This window comes from Staurois parvus, unplaced genomic scaffold (genome assembly GCF_062004578.1).
Source record: "Staurois parvus isolate SC_StPar_1 unplaced genomic scaffold, SC_StPar_1.0 ptg000020l, whole genome shotgun sequence".
Classification (NCBI taxonomy): domain Eukaryota; kingdom Metazoa; phylum Chordata; class Amphibia; order Anura; family Ranidae; genus Staurois; species Staurois parvus.
In genome coordinates this window covers 9,040,258-9,063,214 of record NW_028317816.1, presented here as the reverse complement: position 1 = coordinate 9,063,214, position 22,957 = coordinate 9,040,258, and the positions used below count along the sequence as shown (strand labels likewise).

Below are 22,957 nucleotides of genomic sequence, written 5' to 3'. Positions count from 1 at the left end.
ATGTAACCCTGTGATAGGATGTTTGTTTTGGGCCCTCCTAATGTAGCCATAAATGGATCCACACTAAATTTGATTTTGCAATTGTTTAGCTATATGTCATAATGCTTATTATAGGGTATTGTGCAAAGAATCATTAGCATTGTACCGCATGTGTTGGAAAGAGCTATAGAACAGGAAGACTGTTGTACACATTCAAACAAGTGTTGGAAGATGTTTCTTAGGAATGCAGCCTGGTGCCAGCCCTGCCTTGAGTTTTGCAGATGTCTGAGTGTTATGCAAACAATTCATGGTTGCAGGACCATTGCCAAGAGATCAGTGGCACCACATCTAGTAAAAGCTGTAGAGAGCCCCTGTCAAATAGTATCAAAATATAGTGATTGTATAAATGTTACTTGTCATATTTAGCATATCCCACTTGTTGAGAAAATACAGAATAGATGTTGCGAGTAAACCGAATTACGATAGATGAAACTTAAGCAACAATGTCTTCACGTGCCAAATTTTAACGTTTCTGTGAAATTATGCAACGCCTGTAAATGTGTTTTTGGTAAATTATTGTTCTTGGTAAATGTCAGGTTTCCTCTAGGCTTTTTGAGCTACCAGCAAAAACATTTGGTGAAATTAGGGAGCAGATCTTTTTCACCATGTGCCTACTTAACAGTAAATTGTCTGATTTTGACTTTGACAATTTTACTCTAATTTGTGAAAGAGAATGTTTAAATCTATGTGTTTGGGCTTTTTCATGCTTTATAGTTGTCAAATAAAAAGCTTTTTGTGCCTGAAGTTAAAACAGCTTTTTTGCTCTTAGCAATTAGTTTCCTATTTTCATTTCTCTTGTGCATGAAAAAGTGGGGTTAATGGCTAAGACATGATTTCCTTCAGACTCAAAAAGTGATACATTGGACCATTTTAACAAAAAAGCAAAAAGGAAAGCTGAAGGGGTACAGGCGTACCTCGGTTTACGAATTTAATGAGTTCTGAGGGACTTTTCGTATTGCGAAAAATTTGTAAACCGAAACGCGGTTTCTCATAGGAATGCATTGAAAACCAATTAATCCATTCCAGAGGTCAGAAAAAAGTTTAAAAAAGTCTTTTATCTGTTCAAAACTCTTTATATAGTGTACTTAAAGGCATAAATACTGTACAGGGACAAGATTAAAAACTAATTCGTAAATTAGTCTGTCTGTATTGCAAAATAAAATCGTAAATGCATTGAAAACCAATTAATCCATTCCGGAGGTCAGAAAAAAGTAAACAAAAGTTTAAAAAACATCTTTTATCTGTTCAAAACTCTTTATAAAGTGCACTTTAAAGGCATAGTACTGTACAGAGACATGATTTAAAAAAAAAAATTGTAAATGCATTGAAAACCAAATAATGCATTCGTATTGCAAAAATAAATCATAAACTGAGGCATTATTTTCAATGGATTTTCATTCGTAAACCAAACATTATGTTAACCGAGGCTTGCCTAAACCGAGGTACGCCTGTAGTTCTAATAAATATACATGTTTAAAGTTATTGATTAAAAAAAATTTAATTTTGTAACTATCTAGCGGAAGGATTAGAACCCCTATCAGATTTTTTTTGCTATCCACGTTCCCACCCTGGAGATTTACTATCTCTGTTTGTCCTGGTGAACCACCCATTGAGGAAGACTTTTCATTTCCTGTTTGTCTCCAGGACATAAAGAGAAGGCAAATATCCCAAGGGCACTGACAAAAAAAATTAAAGGTACAAAATGTGTTATCTGAGACAAAAAAAAAGGAAGAAAAAAAAATACATTACATATATTTTCACATACCGCTGGAAAAATTATTTAAATCTTAATAGACTCCTGAAATCACCTGCAGATCTTCACTCAAATTTAAGAAGGGGGGTAAAATACTATCCATCAAACACCTACTTCATAGTCCAATCAAAGACTAGGTAGGTTCCTACACGTGGCTAAATTGCACAGCTGCAGGATAGATGGCAGGGAGGACACAGAATACTGGACCAGGTGCCTAGATCTTTGTTGAGTTCGTGATTCATATAGAACACCGACAACTTTATTTAACCACTTGCCCTTCAGATGATTTACCCTCTTTCCTGACCAGGCCATTTTTTGCAATACGACGCTGGTTTACTTTAACTGACAATTTCGCAGTTATGTAACACTGCACCCAAATAAAATGTACTTCCTTTTTTCCCACGAATTGAGCTTTTTTCAGTGGTATTTGATCGCCTGCGCATTTTTTATTTCTTACACTATAAAAAAAGACTGACAATTTTGAAAAAACAAACAATATTTTTGACTTTTTGCTATTATACATGTCCAGTAAAAAAAATTTAAAACAATCTAATTTTGTCCTAAATGTTGGCCAAAATGTATTCTGCTACATGACATTGCTAAAAAAAAAATCCCAATGCATGTAAATGAATTGGTTTACGTGAAAGTTATAGCGTTATATATACTGGAAACATTTTTATTTGTTTTTTTACTAGTAATGGTGGCAATCAGCAACTTATATCTGGACTGCGGCGGGCAATCTGACACTGGGGGGAACTGACTTGGTGTCACTGACATCCCCAGTGACACTAATACAGTGATCAATGTTAAAAAATGCACTGACACTGTACTAATGGCACTGGGCAGGAAGGGCTTAACATGAGGGGTGATCAAAGGGTTAACTGTGTGCTGTTTTACTTGTGTCTGTGTGTGTGTTTCACTGTAATCACACTGCTTTGGATGGCTGCGCTATGCAAGCCATCCAAAGCAGTGTGCATGAGCTGACAGGGAGGAGAACTGTATTGTTTACAAACAGTTCTCCTCCCTGTTGGTGATGCTCAGCAATCACCGGGCAGCGGCGAGTAATCACCGACCGGGACCAAGTGATTGACAGACGCGGATCGGGTAGGATGCGTGCACGCCTCATGCGTGCCTTGTGCACCCCCCTACCCGGAAATGCAAAATCTCTGCTATAGGGCGGTCGGGAAGTGGTTAATAATGAAACAAGAAAGGTAGCTAGAGAACATGATCAAAGAATATGTAAATTCAACATTTCATATTCCTGATATGTGCCTGCTGTACCATGTACTTGTATGAGAATGTATCCTGTTCTCTTTGCATTGCTTCCTTTGTGTGAAATCCCGGGTGCTCTTGTCAGTCCCTCTTGCTATCCTTTTAAAAACCAACAACATTAGGCATGACAGCACAGAGTAGTCAGTTTTCTGGCTGTGCTAAGAACTCAGCTTGCTCTTCTCCAATAGTCAAACTTCTGCTCACACTCCCCCACTGCATAGCCATTCACTGGGAAGTTCAGTGTCCTGCAGTTTATCCTCCTCCAGCTCTCTGAGCTCCTTATGCAGCTGACAATAGAGGATTTGTGATCATTTATAAAAAAAAGGGGGGGAGGGAATGGTATTTTAATATTTTTTATATCTATACACAAATGTTTTGCTTCACCAAGATAAGGGTTTACATATATTGTAACACTACTAATTGATTTCTGCGAGTAACAGCACTTTATACATTGCATTTTGTTTTATTAGATAAGATTCATATAGCAAGACCATGTAAAAAGTGTCAATTTTGGTAACAATATTAGTTCAAATGTTATTAGCATTTTTCATTTTGCCCTGCTTCTTCACTTTAGGAAGCATACGTCATGGCCAGCGTGGAGAACCCACACGTCTGCCGTTTGCTTGGTATCTGTCTGACCTCCACTGTCCAGCTAATCACACAGTTAATGCCGTATGGCTGTCTTCTCGACTATATTCGGGAGCATAAAGACAACATTGGTTCAAGACATCTCCTTAACTGGTGTGTGCAGATTGCTAAGGTAAGAGCAATTCAGTCACTTTAAATTAACAGAATGTTCTTTCATCACTATCAGCAGTATGATACTTATAAATGATCCATTTCCATATACCTTTATACAAAGGAAGTCTTTTAAAATGTATGTAAATGCTTACATTGAGAACTACCTGGGAGGATTTAGGTGAGCAGCAATCAGCTGAGTAACTGTGACATCTAATAATGACTTGAAGCAACTCTGTTACTGATCCTGATAAATGCAAAGAAGAGCCCCAAGCAATGGAAGAATATGAATAACTATCTCTTCAAAGGGGCAGAGTTCCAAGCACCTTTGTTTCCCAACACTGAAGCCTCTGGCAAAGTCTTCCGCTTTTGACATTTTTAGCGGTGCAACCAGCTGTGCTTTGTGGCTCCTTCCTCCACCCCCAGAGTCACTACAGGACATAGGAGCAGGCAGGAGGAAACAGAGCATGCAGGGGGAGCATATGTATTCAACACTCCTATAAATATCAAATGTTGAAGACTTGTCAAAGTGTACTTTAATACTTTCCTTACATGACCTGTCCAATCTGGAAATCTACATCAGAACTGATCTACAATATTTCTTCTTAATTCAGTTCTACTCTACATGTTACCAATTGTACTTGCAATTCCAAAGTGCAACCCTTATTTCCATCATGTTGACAAGCAAAGAATTAGCATGTGCTTTGGAAAAAAAAAACCCTGAAAAATAATAAACCTGACGCTAATGACTGCATTAAGTCTTAACAAAGGCTAGCTGATTCGAGTTTGCAATAACTTGGCAGGGTAAATAATTTATGGTGTTCCCATGTATATTTTTTAAAGGGGATGAATTACCTTGAAGAAAGGAGATTGGTCCACAGAGATTTGGCTGCCAGGAATGTCCTTGTTAAAAATCCACAACATGTTAAGATCACAGATTTTGGGTTGGCCAAACTTTTGGGAGCAGACGAGAAAGAATACCATGCAGAAGGAGGAAAGGTACGTTTAAACAAAGGTTACTTTTTTAACAAATTTGAGAAATTGCAGTTATCTGAAACAGTAAATGTATTTATATTTTTTATGCTATTAGCTTTGTTCTTTTAAAAAGTTTCAAAGCAATTCATATATTAGGTCATACATACTGTAGGCATTATACAAATGAATCATGGTAGCTGAGCTGTACATAGTGTTGAGTCCAGTATTAACAACCTAGTCATCTACAGTCATGGCCGAAATTGTTGGCACCCTTGATATTTTTCCTGAAAATCAAGTATTTCACACAAAAAAGGTATTGCATTAACACATGTTTTGCTATACACATGTTTATTCCCTTTGTATGTATTGGAACAAATATAAAACAGAGGCAGAAAAGCAAATATGACATAATGTCACACAAAACCCCAAAAATGGGCTGGACAAAAGTATTGGCACCCTTAACTTAATATTTGGTTGCACACCCTTTGGAAAACATAACTGAAATCAGTCGCTTCCTATAACCATCAATAAGCTTCTGACACCTCTCACCCGGAATTTTGGACCACTCTTCCTTTGCAAACAGCTCCAGGTCTCTCTTATTGGAAGGACACCTTTTCCCAACAGCAATTTTAAGATCTCTCCACAGGTGTTCAATGGGATTTAGATCTGGGCTCATTGCTGGCCACTTCAGAACTCTCCAGCGCTTCTTTTCCATCCATTTCTGAGTGCTTTTTGACGTATGTTTGGGGTCATTGTCCTGCTGGAAGACCCAGGATCTTGGACGCAAACCCAGCTTTCTGACACTGGGCCCTACAGTGCGACCCAAAATCCTTTGGTAATCCTCAGATTTCATGATGCCTTGCACACAGTCAAGGCACCCAGTGCCAGAGGCAGCAAAACAACCCCAAAACATCATTGAACCTCCACCATATTTTACCGTAGGTACTGTGTTTTGTTCTTTGTAGGCCTCATTCCGTTTTCGGTAAACAGTAGAATGATGTGCTTTACCGAAAAGCTCTATCTTGGTCTCATCTGTCCACAAGACGTTTTCCCAGAAGGCTTTTGGCTTACTCAAGTACATTTTGGCAAACTGTAGTCTTGCTTTTTTATGTCTCTGTGTCAGCAGTGGGGTCCTCCTGGGTCTCCTGCCATAGCGTTTCATTTCATTTAAATGTCGACGGATAGTTCGCGCTGACACTGATGCTCCCTGAGCCTGCAGGACAGCTTGAATGTCTTTGGAACATGTTTGGGGCTGCTTATCCACCATCCGGACTATTCTGCGTTGCAATCTTTCATCAATTTTCCTCATCCGTCCACGACCAGGGAGATTAGCTACAGTGCCATGGGTTGCAAACTTCTTGATAATGTTGCGCACTGTGGACAAAGGCAAATCTAGTTCTCTGGAGATGGACTTGTAACCTTGAGATTGTTGATATTTTGCCACAATTTTGGTTCTCAGGTCCTCAGACAGTTCTCGTCTCCTCTTTCTGTTGTCCATGCTTAGTGTGGCACAGACAGACACACAATGCAAAGGTTAAGTGAACGTCTCTCCTTTTTATCTGCTTTCAGGTGTGATTTCTATATTGCCCACACCTGTTACTTGCCCCAGGTGAGTTTACAGGAGCATCACATGCTTGTAACATTCTTATTTATCCGCAGTTGTGAAAGGGTGCCAATACTTTTGTCCAGCCCATTTTTGGAGGTTTGTGTGACATTATGTCGAATTTGCTTTCTTTCCTCCCTTTTTTTGTTTTGTCCCAATACACACAAAGGGAATAAACATGTGTATAGCAAAACATGTGTTAATGCAATACGTTTCGTGAGAAATACATGATTTCCTGGAGAAATATCAAGGGTGCCAACAATTTCGGCCATGACTGTATATCGAGTTTTCCTGTAGAAAGAAATATAGTCTACTAATTCTAAAACAACCCCTTAAATTGTTGAATAAAAAGGAAGTACTACGAGGTTTCTTACCACCATAAATAAGATGTAAAGCTGCCTTAGAGATTAGAATATGACTGGTGATGCAGCAAGCAGAAAGAGACTAAACTACACAGCATAGTGAATGAAAAAATTATGCTGCGTTACCTGATCAAAAAGACCCCTAAATAATGATGAATCAAAGTAAAATAGGTGCAAATGAAATAAATAAAAGCACAAAAAAACTCATGATAAAATGAGTGAGCAAGAAAATGAATGAATTAAGTGAACACAGAATGATAAATAAATCACATGACACATGAAAACTGATCGTGATCCAAAATTTAAAAAATATATATATAATGATAAACAAGTAGTAAAAATAATTTTGTAAAGCGCTGCGCAAACTGTTGGCGCTATATAAATCCTGTATAATATAATAATAATAATGGATCACTCAAAAACACCCCAAAAGACAGTAATGATACGTGAACAACAATGAGTAAATGGGTAACATAAAGATCATAAATACATGAAGAATATAAGAGTTAATGTGAAAAATGCCATTATAAAGTGCATAGTCCCAATGAATCTGTGTATCTTCAAAAGAAGCCGTGGAACATCCAGTGACCACAAAAAACACAGCAAATCCTCCACCAGCTAGCGTGCGTGCTCACCTCCAGGTTGCGACCCGTAAACTACAGAGCATAACATTGGGGTTCAGGAAGTACACTGCTACTGACCATGTTAGATTCTCTGTGAAATCTCCAAAGACATGCTGGTAGGTTAATTGGATCCTGTCTAAATTGGCCCTAGTATGTGTATACATGAATGTGAGTTAGGGACTTTAGATTGTGCGCCCCTTGAGGGTTAGGGACTGATGTGAATGTACAATATATATGTAAAGTGCTGTGAAAATTGACGGCGCTATATAAGTACCTGAAAGAAATACATAAAATATGTCTGGTTGTAAGAGATTACAAAAAATGTAGGCTAATGCAAATTGTATGCACTTCCTGATATTTCTATAACTACCAACATGGCTAGTATGTATCCGTTGCTTAGTGATCACTTTTATTTAGTAAGGCCCCATGTACACGGGACACTTCTGAACGATGGAAACTGCTGAAAAATGAAGGTTAATAAAAGTCTGTTTAGCTGAGTTTGCATACCGCGTTTATGCGCGTTTGCATTGTTTTTTAAAGATAACATCAGGAGACCTTCCAAAATGCCCAGAATGCACTGAAAAACAGTAAAAATTTAACTTTCAGACATTTTGAGAGAAATAGAGAGAGCAGAAGCAGAGAGAGCCATATTTGTTGAGAATAGCTGTCTTTTCTTTTTCTTTTGTGGTGTTTGGATGTATTCCAGCTCATTTCTCTGCAGAAATTATTGCAGCAGTGTCTAACATATTTTCTTTCATGCAAAACCTCAAAGTATGGTGTGATGGGTCCCTTTGAGTACCGAGAAAATACTTTGAATGCATTTTTCATGATGAAAAAAGGCTCTGGACAGCATCTGGAAATGGAAGAGTTTAAAAAAGTTTCAAACGCAAACGCCTATAAATGCGGTTAGCCGCATTTAGCCGTGTTTACAAGCATTTTGCGTTTGAAACGCTGATAAACTCTACTGCTGAACGCAAGTTTTCTGCTTTAAAAAAAACGACTGTAAACTCAACTGCCTGTAAACAACTGTAAACAATGATGTGTACATGGACACATAAGAAAACATTAGGGTGAGTTCAGGGGCTGCTGAAAAAAACACTGAACAGCTCCTAAACGTGAGTTTATCAGCTGCAGTGTACATGAGCCCTAAGGACTGCTCTTATATATTTTAGGTTTATTACTTCGGTCAGCAGCATAAACTTGAATATGGCTGTAAACAGGTGGTCCTTTTTTTCTCATTAGGTTCCTATTAAATGGATGGCGTTGGAGTCCATTTTGCACAGAATATATACCCATCAAAGTGATGTTTGGAGTTACGGTAAGGGCAATTTTAAGACATTATATACTTTAATTTTGTTCCATAATTCAGTTCTTTAGATACATTTATTGCTTGTTGGAATTTCTTTACAGGTGTCACTGTATGGGAACTAATGACTTTTGGATCTAAACCATATGATGGAATTCCAGCTAGCGAAATTTCAACCATTTTAGAAAAAGGGGAACGTCTTCCTCAGCCTCCCATATGTACAATCGATGTGTATATGATTATGGTGAAATGTAAGTTTATAATATAAGGATTCAGAGGCTTTGAGACATGTTCATTTTTGTGGATGAACTAATGGTATAACAATTTTTCTAGTACATTTTAATTGATACTTTGTACAGAATGACTTACAAAGTACTGTATAATGTATTTTACTGTATATGTCATTTAATATAAGCAGTAGATTAGTCTTCTGTAATATACGGCAGACATATAAAACAAGATTATAGACAGGCATCCTCTGTGTAAACATTCCCTAACAAAGAAATGGTTCAGTACAGACATGCATTCTTTAACCTTTTTGCTTCTTTTGGATTAAATTTGAATATAAATGAGTAGTCTATATGCAGCTGTTGTGGTTATATGTGCAATCATATAGTAATCAGGGAGGCTTAAAGGCAAACTTCGAGATTATTATTATTATTATACAGTATTTATAAAGCGCCAATAGTTCGCTCAGCGCTGTTCATTACAGAGGGGGACAGAACATGTGACAGAACAATACCAATACAATGCAAAACATGAGGGGATTGAGGGCCCTGCTCTTTCGAGCTTACAATCTAGGAGGGAGGGGATGGTGGCACAGGAGGAGAAAGCTGTGGGGGATGGGGTGGTAGGAAGAGTGGAGGAGGTCAGCAAGTTAGCAGGGGGTGGGGTAGGCTTCCCTGAAGAGATGGGTTTTCAGGGTGCGCCTAAAGGAGAGGAGAGTAGGTGATAATCTGATGGGTTGGGGCAGGGAGTTCCAGAGGATGGGTGACACCCTGGAGAAGTCCTGGAGGCGGGCATGGGAGGAGGAGATCAGGGAACTAGAGAGAAGGAGGTCTTGTGAGGAGCGGAGTGTGCGTGTTGGGCGGTACTTGGATATTAGGTCAGTGATGTAGTTCGGGGCAGTGTGGTGGACGGCTTTGTACGTCAGCGTTAGGATTTTGAATTTGATCCGTTGCGCAATCGGAAGCCAGTGGAGGGATTGGCAGAGGGGGGTGGCGGAGACGGAGCGGTTGGAAAGGCGAATGAGTCTGGAAGCCGTATTCAGGATCGACTGAAGTGGGGATAGCCAGCGGCGAGGCAGGCCAGTGAGGAGGGAGTTGCAGTAGTCGAGTCGTGATATGATGAGGGAGTGGATGAGCTGTTTAGTGGTTTCTGGAGTTAGGAACGTGCGGATTTTGGCGATGTTGCGGAGGTGGAGTCTGCATGAGTTTGTTAAAGATTGGACTTGGGGCTGGAAGGATAGGTTGGAGTCCAGAATGACACCAAGTACTCTGGCCTGCGGGGCGGGTTTGATGGTAACGTTGTTGGATGTGATAGAGAAGTCAATGGGGGGTGGTGTCCGGGCTGGGGGGAAGACAAGAAACTCGGCTTTGGAGAGGTTCAGTTTAAGGAAGTGGAGCGACATCCAGTCTGAGAGATAAGCAAATATTGTTTAAATACAAGAATCCTGTGTATCCTTCCATGAACCTCAGTGTACTTTGTGTATTTCTTCTAGATCTGTGCAGTAATCCAGCATGGCACTTTGCTTCTGTGTAGGACCTTCCTGTAATAAGGACCAGTCACATCTGTTCTCTCTCCTTATGCAAAGTGACTGGTCTTGTGTCCACCCCCTGTATTTTTTTTCTACAAACAGCCTGTAGTGAGAGGACTTGCTGGGTCTCTCCCAGTAGTGTTAATTTTGTTGACTAAAATATTTCTGTCAATGAAATTAACTATAATTCGATAAATTATAGTTAAATAACTAAAATTCGACTAAAACTAAAACAATTCAGATGACTAAAATGCTACTAAAACTAAAATGGCGATTTCTTTAAAAGACTATGACTAAAACTAAATCGAAATGTGACGTCAAAATTAGAACTGTTTCCTAGAGCTCTGTTCTCTGCACAGGTCATGGATTTGGAAAGGCATTTGGTGCACACAAAGTGGATTTAATGGCTATTGAACAGTATATTTAACCACTTGCCTGCCGCCCCATAACAGATGAACTGCTACAGGGCGGCTTCGCTGGGCAAAATCACGTAGATATACATGATTTCGCATTTCCAGGTAGCCCTACCCATGCTGCTATTGGCTCCTGAGGATGTCAATAACTGGGACCTGGCCAGCAATTTTTGGTAATCGTTGGCAAAGCTGAGAGGGGAGAGATTTAGGTGCGGACTGACAACTCATGGGGTCCCCGGGCAATAGGGGATCATGGGGCCCCTGTGTCCTTGCCCAAACTCAAAAAAGCCTATGAAAAAGGTACCAGGGCATCTCATGGGGCCCCCTACTGACCCCGGGTCCTCGGGCAGTGCCCGAGTTTCCAAATGGTCAGTCCGCCCCTGGAGAGATCTGTGTGTAAACAACACAGATCTCTCTCCTGTCAGCATGGACATGCTGCTTTCTATCTCTCTGCACAGCAGAGAGATAGAAAGCAGCAGGTCTGCTTAGTAAAACACAACACAGTACACAATAAAAACACTCCCTAACACACAGTTAACCCTTTGATCGTCTCAGATGTGAATTCCTTCCGACCCAGTGTCATTAGTACAGCGTCAGTGCTTTTTATTAGCACTGATCACTGTATTCGTATCAGATGACAATTGCAGTTAGTCAGTTCCCACCCAGTGTCAGATTGCCCGCTGCAGTCCCACAGTTCTGCTATAAGTGGCTGTTCGCCACCATTACTACTATAAATAAATGAATAAATAAATAAAAATTCCAGTATATATATCGCCATTTGTAGGCGCTATGTATTTCACGGAAACCAACTGATATACACTTTTTGGGATTTTTTGTAGCTAAGACATGTAGCAGAATACATTTTGACCTAAATTTATGATGAAATTTTATTTAAAACATTTTTTCATTGGATATGTTATATAACAAAAAGTCAAAAATATTGTTTTTTTTCAAAATTGTTGGCCTTTTTTTGTTCACAGCGCATAAAAAAAAAGATGCAGAGGTGATCAATTACCACCAAAAGAAAGCTCTATTTGTGGGGAAAAAAGGACATAAATTTTTATTTATGTACAGCGTTGCATGACTGCACAATTGTCAGTTAAATTAATGCAGCACCGGATCGCTAAAAATGGCCTGGTCAGATAGGGGGGTAAATCTTCTGGAGGGCAAGTGGTTAAATTTAAATAATTGTGTTAGCAGTTCAGCCTTAACTATTTTTGTCCTACAGACATATAGTTGCAAATGCAAACACTAAAACCTCATGTAATCTTTAACATATTAATGTAATTTTAAAAGTAATTTTCAGTATTTTTATAGCCACGTGGTGATCCTTCCATTCCATCACTTACTTGCTTTTGGATGAGAAAGTGAAGGGATCTGTCCCCAATAGAACACAGACAGCAAAAAAATAACATGTTTTAGCCATTTCCTATTCCATTCAAAACCAAAAATGTTTTGGCTTTAGATATACAGTCATTTTATTGCATGTGACTTATATATTGTATGTTGAATATATAGGCATCATATTTATAACATCTTCTTTTTGACATTATAGGTTGGATGATAGATGCAGAGAGTCGCCCCAAGTTCCGTGAGTTAAGTGCAGAGTTTACCAAGATGGCTCGTGATCCATCTCGTTACCTTGTTATACAGGTAAGTTGTTTAATATAAATCTCAATGAGCCTTTTTATCAACATATCTGAAGGAAACATTTTTCTATTGCCCCATACCACGTAAGGAGATTTAATGTGCCAAGACATTTTTGCATGGAGTTCTGCTTAAAACGTTCAGATCTCAACTGTCATTTTCAAAGTCTGTTTCCAAAACTGTGATTATATAATAACATGACCAGCCTGAAGTCCGCTGACCATACATGTACAGTAAATGGGGGAACAATTGTAGTAACAAACAATAAAGGGGACCAGTAGAAATGAAGGTACTGTAAGAGGAGAGAGTCCCAATACGAACTTGGCACTTAGGTCTCTACATCTCTTCATACACCCCTTCAACTTTGGGTGCATTGTCTCACCAAGAGATATGGAATCATTCAATCTAAAATGCTTTTCAAATACAAAGTATTTAACTTGATGGATATTTTGCGATACATAAATTGCATAATATGCTTTTTTGCAGGGAGATGATAGAATGCACTTACCCAGCCCTGTGGAATCCAAGTTTCATCGAGCATTAGAGGATGACATGGGAGATATTGTTGATGCTGAAGAATATCTGATCCCACATCAAGGATTCTTTAGTAGTCCTTCAACATCGCGGACTCCACTGCTGAGTACTATGGTACATATGCAGATTTTTTTTTTTTCAATTTAGCTTTTGCAAACAGTATTCAAAAGAGGTTATACTGACTGTAAGGCATATACAGTATGAGCTCTGTTATTTACATAATAACTGTACCAAAACTGTGGATTCACACATGTGTGGTGCAATTAAAGCTTTGTTTTCACAGCTATTTGTTCAGCAGTTCAGGTCAGGTTTAGATCAGGATCAAACCTGAAATCGTGTTCATAAACTCATGACGTGTGATTCAGAAGCAGTTTCCATAGAGGTCAATGAGCCTGTAATACGCACCTGAATCGGATAGCACTGCTCATAAATTGTACAGGCTCTTAATCCGCACTGAATCCGTACTGCCAGTGTACCAGATGTATGTGAACAGGCACCATAGGAAGCAATGTTATTTCACATGTCGATTGGATGCGTTTCAAACCACATCCACTTCGTATATATGTGAACTGGCTTTCAATGTTCCAGTGCAGAAACTCATAGCAGTCAGCCAAAATCCATCTTTCACTGATCTGCTTTTTGCAAGGAGACTACTACTATACTTAAACAAAATAGTACATAACATGGACTCTGTATTGAAAAGGAATGTATGGGTTGCCTGCTTTGACTTTAGTGGAAAGCCTTCTGTATTCATTTTGAGCACCATTCACTTGCAAGAAATGTAAAAACATAGGAATCTCCCTTCTATTCCCATCTATTGGATGACTACAGTGAATGCAGTTTATTTAAGATAAGATTGCCAGTTTTCAGAGGACTTCTTTATGAAGACGTATCATTTAAATTAATTTGCTGATATAATTTTTGCTTCAATGTAATCATATTCATTTTGTATTACCTTTTAGAGTTCTACAACCAGCAACAATTCACCTAATGTATGCCTCACTCGAAATGGGGTACGTTTGTACAAATAATTAAACCCTTATTTACATGTTGTATATATTTGCAATGTATTGAAAGTATAAACATCATTTAGATTGACCCCAACACTAGTACATTAGAAATTACTTCATAAGGGTGGCCAGCTTGAATTAATATTTGGTTCAAATGCCATAAAGTGTTTAGATAAAATAGGGAAGGTTTAAAACCCCTACCAGGTTAATCTTTCCTGCCTGTGTCCCTTTATGGAGATCTTACTTCACTTTCTGTCTTAAAGACACAACAGGAAAGATATTTCTTCAAACAATGGTAATTTTCCTCTTAGGCTGTTGTAACCAAAACAGGTGTTCACAATGGAAGATTTACCTTCACATTTTGTTCTGGTAACAACGCTAACATTAAAGACTTCCCCTAATTATTTTCTTGATAACAGTGGTCAAAAGGCAAAAGACAGGTGAATCTCCTTAGCAGGGACACAGACTGCAACAGAAACTTGACAGAGACTTGACAGCCTAACATTTCCCTACTCTGTCCAAAATTTAAAAATAGAAAGATGTTTTCCTTTTACAAACTTTTTAATACCTCTTCCATTATGGTCATTAACTTTTTATTTAGTAAAGACTGAGGATATTTGTGTTAAAACATATTTATCCGTATGCTGAAGAGAGTGGAGTGAAAGCATAAAATAAAGGTGTGCCTACATATACTTTTATATACCTTCCAGAGCAGGGGCGGACTGACCATTCGAGCATTCGGGCACTGCCCGAGGGCCAGGGGTCAGTAGGGGGCCCCATGAAATGCCCCTGATACCTTTTTTATAGGCTTTTTTGAGTGTGGGCAAGGACACAGGGGCCCTATGAACCCCTATTGCCTGGGGGCCCCATGAGTTGTCAGTCCACCCCGTTCCAGAGTCTTCAAGGAGACCTGTAACCACCATGAAATAAATATAGACGCTACATCTCCAAAATAGAAAGTACGGTGTGCCCCAGTCCCTGTATGTCTCCTGGGTTCTGGGATATATGGACATCTCCCTAAGGTTAATAAAAGGCATGTACAGACATCTCTAACTACTGGCCAGTATATGTTTCCTGCTATCAGTTAATGTGTTTATTTGAATACACGTGTTCTTTAACTGATTACAGTATTGAATACTTATCCCTAAATTACTATTTTCCTCGGCACTTGCATAAGATCCTACATGGGCAGCCTCACTTACTTGTCTATGCCCTTCGTAGATCTTCCCTGCCTGATGGGAGTTGCACAGCCTCTTCAAAAAAAAGCAAGACCCCATATGAGCAGTAGAATCCCTAATAAGTTGTATAGAAAGGCCTTCCACCTTTATTTCAAGTGTTTGACATGGCATTAAACAAAAGTGGGGGCAATCATCTAAATTTGCTATTTAAATACTTACCAAAGGTTTTGTAATACTGATCACCCAGTCTTATAAATCACATTATCTCTTCTACACTGCATAGACAAGAGTTCATTAATATTTAACCATACTTCTTGTGACATCTACTGATTATTAGAAAATAAATCAGCAGTGTGATGATGCTGATGCATTGTCCAATAAACAATTTGAGATGATACTGGAAGCTGGAAAGCTAAAATAGGAAATAGTGTCACAAGACTGTCTGAACAAAATTTCAAATATTTTGACTAATTTGACAGCTTTGGTAAAAGATAACCTATTATAAATGTTCTTCTTGTCCAACTCTAAACAGGGTCCACCTGCCAGAGAAAACAGCTTCATTCAAAGATACAGCACAGACCCAACTGTGGTTTTGGACGACAGCATTGAGGAAGAGTTCCATCCTGCACCAGGTTGGTAATTATATTAAACTGTATCTTTACCCAAATTGTTTTTTATTCCGTTTTGGTTAGAATGGGGAATGTCTTGAAGCCAAGTCAGGTTTTAACTTTTTGATCTGGGGACAACCATTTATCAGACAGGAAGTGAGGGAAATCTGAACCAGAGAACTAAACAATAAAAAGATGACAGAGGTTCTAGCATTCTGCTACTTAATTTAAGAAAAACAAAACAAAAAGCATTTTTACTTTTTTCTGTGTTGCCATTAGAGAGTTCTGCCCTCATTTCCTGTCCTTCAGCGTGGTGTGCCTTTGTGAATACGGCCTTATAGGGTGCTTGATAATATCAGTTTTCACATTAAATATTGTTCCCATAAACACATGAAACTTTTAGGTATTCACTCAGAAATGTTATTACAATCAATTACATGAAACAGTTTGGGGCACAGTTATAAAATCTGTAGAAAAGAAAATAGGAACAAAATTGATTTGTTGCCAGTCAAGTTTCATTTATAAAATTAAACAAGAAATGTGGTTGGTCAGTGTAATCACAAACTACAGTTTCGCTTTTAATTTTCCTTTACAGTTGCATTAAAATAGATTGAAACAAACCTGGTATTTTTCCATGCAGAGCAATTCAACAGGTTTGCTTTACTGCCCTCCCCAGTAGCAAATACTCACCTCTTTCTCTCCTCCACTGCTCCATTCAGCCACCAGGAACAAAAAATATCCCCAGTGCTTTGACATTGGGAGGAGCATGTGATTGACAACATGTTACGTTTTTGTCGATTGGTCCATCATTGTCACATGAGGTTGCAGTGAAAATTGTCAGCCCTGCATAGGCTCTGACTGAAGCAATATCACTTACTTTATTTCAGCAAGTGAACAGAGTGAGGGGTAGCGAGGTAAAGGTAATACTGTGTATCTGGGGACGGGGCATAAAAGCAAACCCTTTTCTTTGCTTATCGTTGAGATTTGAAGTTAATCTTTTTTCTTCATATACATTCAGAAATTGTTACAATTCTCATACACTTCATAGATTTTTGGTAATTTATGTATTTATATTCTGTTTGCGTGGTATTACAGTATACACATCTGTATTTCAGAATACGTCAATCAGATGAATCCAAAGTCAGAAACCTCTACAGTAGCAAATCCGGTGTATCTCAATTTGGTTTCAACTGGGAATATTAAACCTCCCATGAATGGAAATTATCAGAATTCTAATGGAAAGAGTGTGGTTAATCCAGAATACCTGAACTCAGGCCAGATGCTCATAACCCAACCAGAAAATGACTATCCTTCCATCTGGGATCAGAAAGTAAACCAACAAATAAGCCTGGACAATCCTGACTACCAACAAGACTTTTTCCCAAAGGAAACCAAAATGAATGGAATTTTTAAGATTCCTGCTGCAGAAAATCCAGAATATTTTCCACTGGCTCCAAAGAGTGACTATATTGAAGCTTCAGCGTGACCACAAGTTGGTGGTAGCATTCCTAACATTCTGCCTTGTAGGACACAGTTGGGTTTTCAATGAACACTTGGGAACAATGGACCCTCATTAAATAAGGATGGTTGCTACACTACAAGTGAACTTTAACCTGAACCTTAAAAAATATTTTGTTGCACAGTTTAGCCTGCATTGACTAAAACTGGTATTTGTCTCTTTTGGTGGGTTTTAAAGATAAACCTTTAATACTTTTATATATAGATATGTATTGCAAGATTTTTTTTTTAATTTGTGTCAAATAGTTTTTAATTCCTGTGGGTTTTTTTATATTGTATAGATATTCTTGCACATTTTTGTCTTTTTTGTGTGTTTGTCCAAGTTAAATGGTATTGTGGAGAGAGATGTTTAAGTAAGTAGATATATAACATGCTGTAATTATAGCAGAGGATCTGCGTTAAACATTGGTTTTAAGTAAAGCTAAGGATTATCTTGTATCAGGAAGGGAGTTAGCACTACATAAAGTCTTAAAATGTTAATCCGTGAGCATGGGTATTTTCCAGTGACATTTCAGAGATCTGTTTTAGAATGGCTCATTGGATGGCATGTATATATTTAAGTGTTCAAAATGTGAATAAACTTAACTCCCAGTACAGCATTCCCATACTCATATTTATGAGCATGCATACACACATGTATCAACAGCAAATATTAATCATTGCCAGCAAGCCATATTGTTGAAAGGCAAAAGAGGAGGTGATCCGCTGTCTAAAGCAACCAAATGCTTTACTTTGCTGGTAAACTCACCCAATTTATTTTTTTCAGTTTCATGAATGGTCCTCCACATTCTATGTGAGCAAAATGGAAATACTGCAGAATCTAAGCTTTAATAGTCAACAGAGTGGATAGCATTTATTGAGAGTAGGCTTGGTACTGTAAAATTGCCACATTAAATATCTTTCAGTAACTCTGTGGGCTTATTTCCTTAAGGCAAATAGGCTGTTCACCATGCAAGGGAAGTTGCAAATTCATTTTCCCTAGAGTTTAGTGAATGATGGGAAGCTCTACTGGCTTCCATCATCCAATCATGTGCAAGTAAAAATGCTGTTTTTTATTTTTCTTGTACATGATTGGATATTCTTTGTAAAGTTAAATTGTACCACATTTACTAAGATCTGGGGTAAATTTTCTTGCAAAGTAAACTGCCTAATTAATTAAAAATGTGGACGATTGTATACTGCACTTAAATAGTACATCTGTATATTAACATCTGTGGACAGCTCATCCTTTTCAGCAAATACAAATAAAAAGGGGGGAAATAAATTGTATATACTGTATAATAGAGTATTACACAGACACCCTATATTGTTTTATTGGTTGTTCCCTTCTAAACCACATGTATAGTTAAACAGAAGCAAAACATTCATAAAGACACCAGCAGGGTATCAATGATCAATTCTCATCATTTTATAAATTTTTTGTTAACTTAAAAAATGGTGTATGTCAATGATCAATTCTTACTTACCTTTCCCCCCCAAAACAATTCCTTCTCCTTCGCTGAAAATACTTTTGCTTATGAAACCAACCAACTACAATTCACCCCCTTCCTAATAACTATTGAAATTGTTTATCTGTCAAAGTAACAGTTAGATTCTACGGTCAACTGATTCTTATATCACTTTTTTACAAAGATCATACAATATTGTTGTAATACAGTTGTGGCCAAAATTATTCAACCCCCACTGAAATTGAGTGTTTTGGCCAGTTTGACATTGCTTTTGATCATTCAGTCATCTTGCTTACATTTACATTAAAGAGGCACTTGTAGGTCAGACAAATATAACATAACAGTTATAATGAAATAACCACAAATGTCTTTTCTGTGCTCACAGCATTATCAGTTTTATTCAACCCCCAAGTGACATTCAATCTTAGTACTTAGTACAGCATCCTTTTACAGTTATAACAGCTTTTAAACGTGAAGCATAGCTTGACACAAGTGTCTTGCAGCGATCTACGGGTATCTTCGCCCATTCTTCATGGGCAAAGGCCTCCAGTTCAGTCACATTCTTAGGCTTGCGCACTGCAACTGCTTTCTTTAAGTCCCACCAGAGGTTCTCAATCGGATTTAAGTCTGGTGACTGCGATGGCCACTCCAAAATGTTCCAGCCTTTCCTCTGCAACCATGCTCTAGTGGACTTGGAGGTATGCTTGGGATCATTGTCCTGTTGAAAGGTCCAACGTCTCCCAAGCCTCAGGTGTGTGACGGACTGCATCACGTTTCCATCCAATATCTCCTGGTACTGAAGAGAATTCATGGTACCTTGCACACGCTGAAGCTTCCCTGTACCTGCAGAAGCAAAACAGCCCCAAAGCATGATTGACCCTCCACCATGCTTCACAGTAGGCAAGGTGTTCTTTTCATCATAGGCCTTGTTCTTCCTCCTCCAAACATAGCGTTGATCCATGGGCCCAAACAGTTCTAATTTTGTTTCATCAGTCCACAGAACACTATCCCACAACTTTTGTGGTTTGTCCACATGGCTTTTGGCATACTGCAGTCGACTCTTCTTATTCTTTGGAGACAGCAAGGGGGTACGCCTGGGAGTTCTGGCACGGAGGCCTTCATTACGCAGTGTGCGTCTTATTGTCTGGGCTGAAACTTCTGTACCCACATCTGACAAATCTTTTCTCAGTTCCTCAGCAGTCACACGGGGACTTCTCTCCACTCTACGCTTCAGGTAGCGCACAGCAGTCGAAGTCAGCATCTTCTTTCTGCCACGACCAGGTAGCGTTTCAACAGTGCCCTTTGCCTTGAATTTGCGAATGATGCTTCCTAAGGTGTCTCTTGGTATGTTTAACATCTTTGCAATCTTCTTATAGCCATTGCCCTTCCTGTGAAGAGAAATCACCTCTTCTCTTGTCTTCCTGGACCATTCTCTTGCCTTCACCATGTTTGTAACCACACCAGTAAATGTCTAGAAGGAGCTGAGTATCACAGTCATTTTAAAGCTGCCTAATTGGTGCTTATTATGCTTGATTGCTGCTCGGTGACATCCACAGGTGTTTTCAATACCTGATGGAAAGCACCTGTATGAACCTCTGTTCTTCAGAGTGGTAGTCTTTAAGGGGTTGAATAATTGTGGCAATGAAGAAACCACATAAGAACCATTTACTACTGTATTACATAAACAATTGATGTCATTTTAGTTGCATTTGGGTAGTTACAACGTCCTTGTAGGATTTGATTCTGAATACAATTCCAAATGTACACTATAGTCCCTAAACCCCTTTACAGCATTGGGGGTTGAATAATTTTGGCCACAACTGTAGATACTTCACCTGTTCGTTATATATATGGTGCCTAAAATTTTAATGCAGATGAAGATGATTACATGAGTTTATTTAAAAACGTATATTTACTCCACAAGCATGATTTTCCATGAGTCCATGTACTGTACATGGATATCAAACTCAATTGTAGTAGACTTGGAACTGCTCCTGAGATACGATGATTTCCTAAGGGGTTGCTTCAAGCTGCATCTGAGTTGCTTAGAGCTGCATCACATTTCTTTAAATTGGTTTTGAATTAAAATAAACGAGGAAGAAAAGCAGCCCAGACTCATGTTTATGAGCCCCTCGGCAGAAGGCCATCTGTAACATTCTTTCAATCAAATGTGGTCACTGTATACTGTATGTTCTCTGTCTGGTAAGATCTCTCTTTATTGATCATAGACATCATCCTTAGTGAATTTAGCACCATTCAGGCAGTATTGCAAGGTATTATACTGTTGGAAAAGGGACTCCTGTTTTGCTATATATATATATATATATATATATATAATTATTTTTTCCCTTTACATTCCTATTTTTGCATATAACTTCTGACATTACCAAAACTGTACATAATATCCAATGAGCCACTTGTTATGTTGGTTTTCTCCCTGTGTTTTGCATTACCACTATGGGACATATTTTTTACATTGGAGCAGTGCATGAATGGTGTTAAATAGGGCCCTACAGAAGCTTGTCTTATTCTAAACATATGTCAGTCTTATAAACGAGTGCAAGGAGCAAAGCATTTGGTGCAAGGCATAGTACCCTGGAAAGCAAATAAGAATGCATCATGTAATTATACAGTACTTGCCTAATGTTTGGCACAGGTTAGTCTACTGTGCAGTTACCATGCTGCTCATTGCATTTTCTATTGAATAACCTGATTGGTGTTCATTAAAAATGTTTTAATTGATTATCAAGTAAATTTTGGTTACAAAGGGTGTTATTTTAAAGCATTATTTTAATGTTACATAAGTGTTTTTTTTTTGTTTTTTTTTTAATCACATTGTATTTTTACGAATGGACTTGTGAATGTATATTTGATGTTAAAAAAACTTTTATTTTTAAATGTCTCTTTGTCTGTGATAGGTCTACCTAAATTTTCCAATTAAAATATTTAATGTGTATGCTGTATCTCCCTAGTTTGAAGTTTGAAGAAAACAAAAACAACACACAGCAATTAACACCATTTTGCCTGTCTCCATATTATTTAAAATATCCACTACTCTTAAAATCTAGGCAAGGCAGGAAACCTACTTTGCTCTTTTTAAGCTGTCATTTGTATTCTGCATGTATTTACTTGCTTATACATCAAAGTGTATGTGTAATGTGGTTTAAATGCTTGTGCTCATCGCAATCCCTATACATTTTTCTTTGTTTTCTCAGGAGGACTGACAGGCATTGAAAGGGGAAAAAGGATAGAATTTGAGAACAGCTAGCTTTTTAATTTATTTTTAAGCTGTAGTTGTGCTCTTGGAATGGGAATTTAATTTAAAATTCTAGTTACACGTCAGAGTGTTAGATCATCTTTGTAGAAAAAATAAAAAGGCGAACTAACTTCAGGCACTCCCCTGGTACCCCTGTACTTACATCTGGGGTTGCTGACCTGTCAGCACCCCCACAGCTCATCCAGCGGTTTGGGGATTTTAAATATCCGCTCCTCTCTCTCCTTTCAGTACAGCGCTACTGGGACAGATGAGATTGATTCTGATTGGCTAGCACCATCACAGTGAATCAATCTCATCCATCCCCAAAGTACTGCATGGGGAAGAGGGAGAAGAGTGGGGCTTTCAAATCCACAGACCACTCGATTGTCAGCAAGGGGGGGGTGGCGCAGAGGTGAAGGTTCTGACGGCTCAGCAATCCCCAGAGGTAAATATAGCAAGGACCAGGGGTCATTAGGAACGATGTTCGGTGTTAGTTCACCTTTACATTTTTTTTCTGTAAATGTGAATTGGCCCTTTAAGGCAGAATTCCTGTATTTTACTTGAATTGGTTCAATTTTCATTTGTCTTGGGAAGCCTATTACATATATACATGCTACTTATTATGACCAATTAACAAACTACCATTAAAGCGTATGTTGTTTGCTTCTAGTCTTTGATTGGTGTTATCCAGAGCTGCATTAGAGAAATGTACGCTCTCTTCCTGTCCTGCTGACAATGGTTTCACCAGACAGAAAGCAAGAAAAACTGTACAACAGGAACACAGGCATAAATAAAAACATGAGAGGGGCTCTAGCCATGACTAAAGCCCTTTTGGGCTGAATCATGGCAGCTTTTCCAGCAGGGCTGTGTTTTTAGTCTTATGTATCAATAAAATGTATGACTTTTTTATGCTGGAAC

The 22,957-nt window shown here is 38.5% G+C and overlaps 1 protein-coding gene across 1 annotated transcript in view; it reads left to right on the top strand.

Annotated features, from left to right (window-relative positions):
• Positions 1-21,739, top strand: part of EGFR (epidermal growth factor receptor) — a 300,102-nt gene extending 278,363 nt beyond the window's left edge. Inside the window, exons 20-28 of the mRNA XM_089687285.1 lie at positions 3,639-3,824; positions 4,646-4,801; positions 8,608-8,683; positions 8,776-8,922; positions 12,396-12,493; positions 12,974-13,135; positions 13,984-14,034; positions 15,742-15,841; positions 16,933-21,739. Coding sequence (XP_089543411.1) covers positions 3,639-3,824; positions 4,646-4,801; positions 8,608-8,683; positions 8,776-8,922; positions 12,396-12,493; positions 12,974-13,135; positions 13,984-14,034; positions 15,742-15,841; positions 16,933-17,303 — 1,347 coding nt within the window. The 3' untranslated portion in view covers positions 17,304-21,739. The remainder of the gene's footprint in view (positions 1-3,638; positions 3,825-4,645; positions 4,802-8,607; positions 8,684-8,775; positions 8,923-12,395; positions 12,494-12,973; positions 13,136-13,983; positions 14,035-15,741; positions 15,842-16,932) is intronic.
• The last annotated feature ends 1,218 nt before the right edge of the window (positions 21,740-22,957 follow it).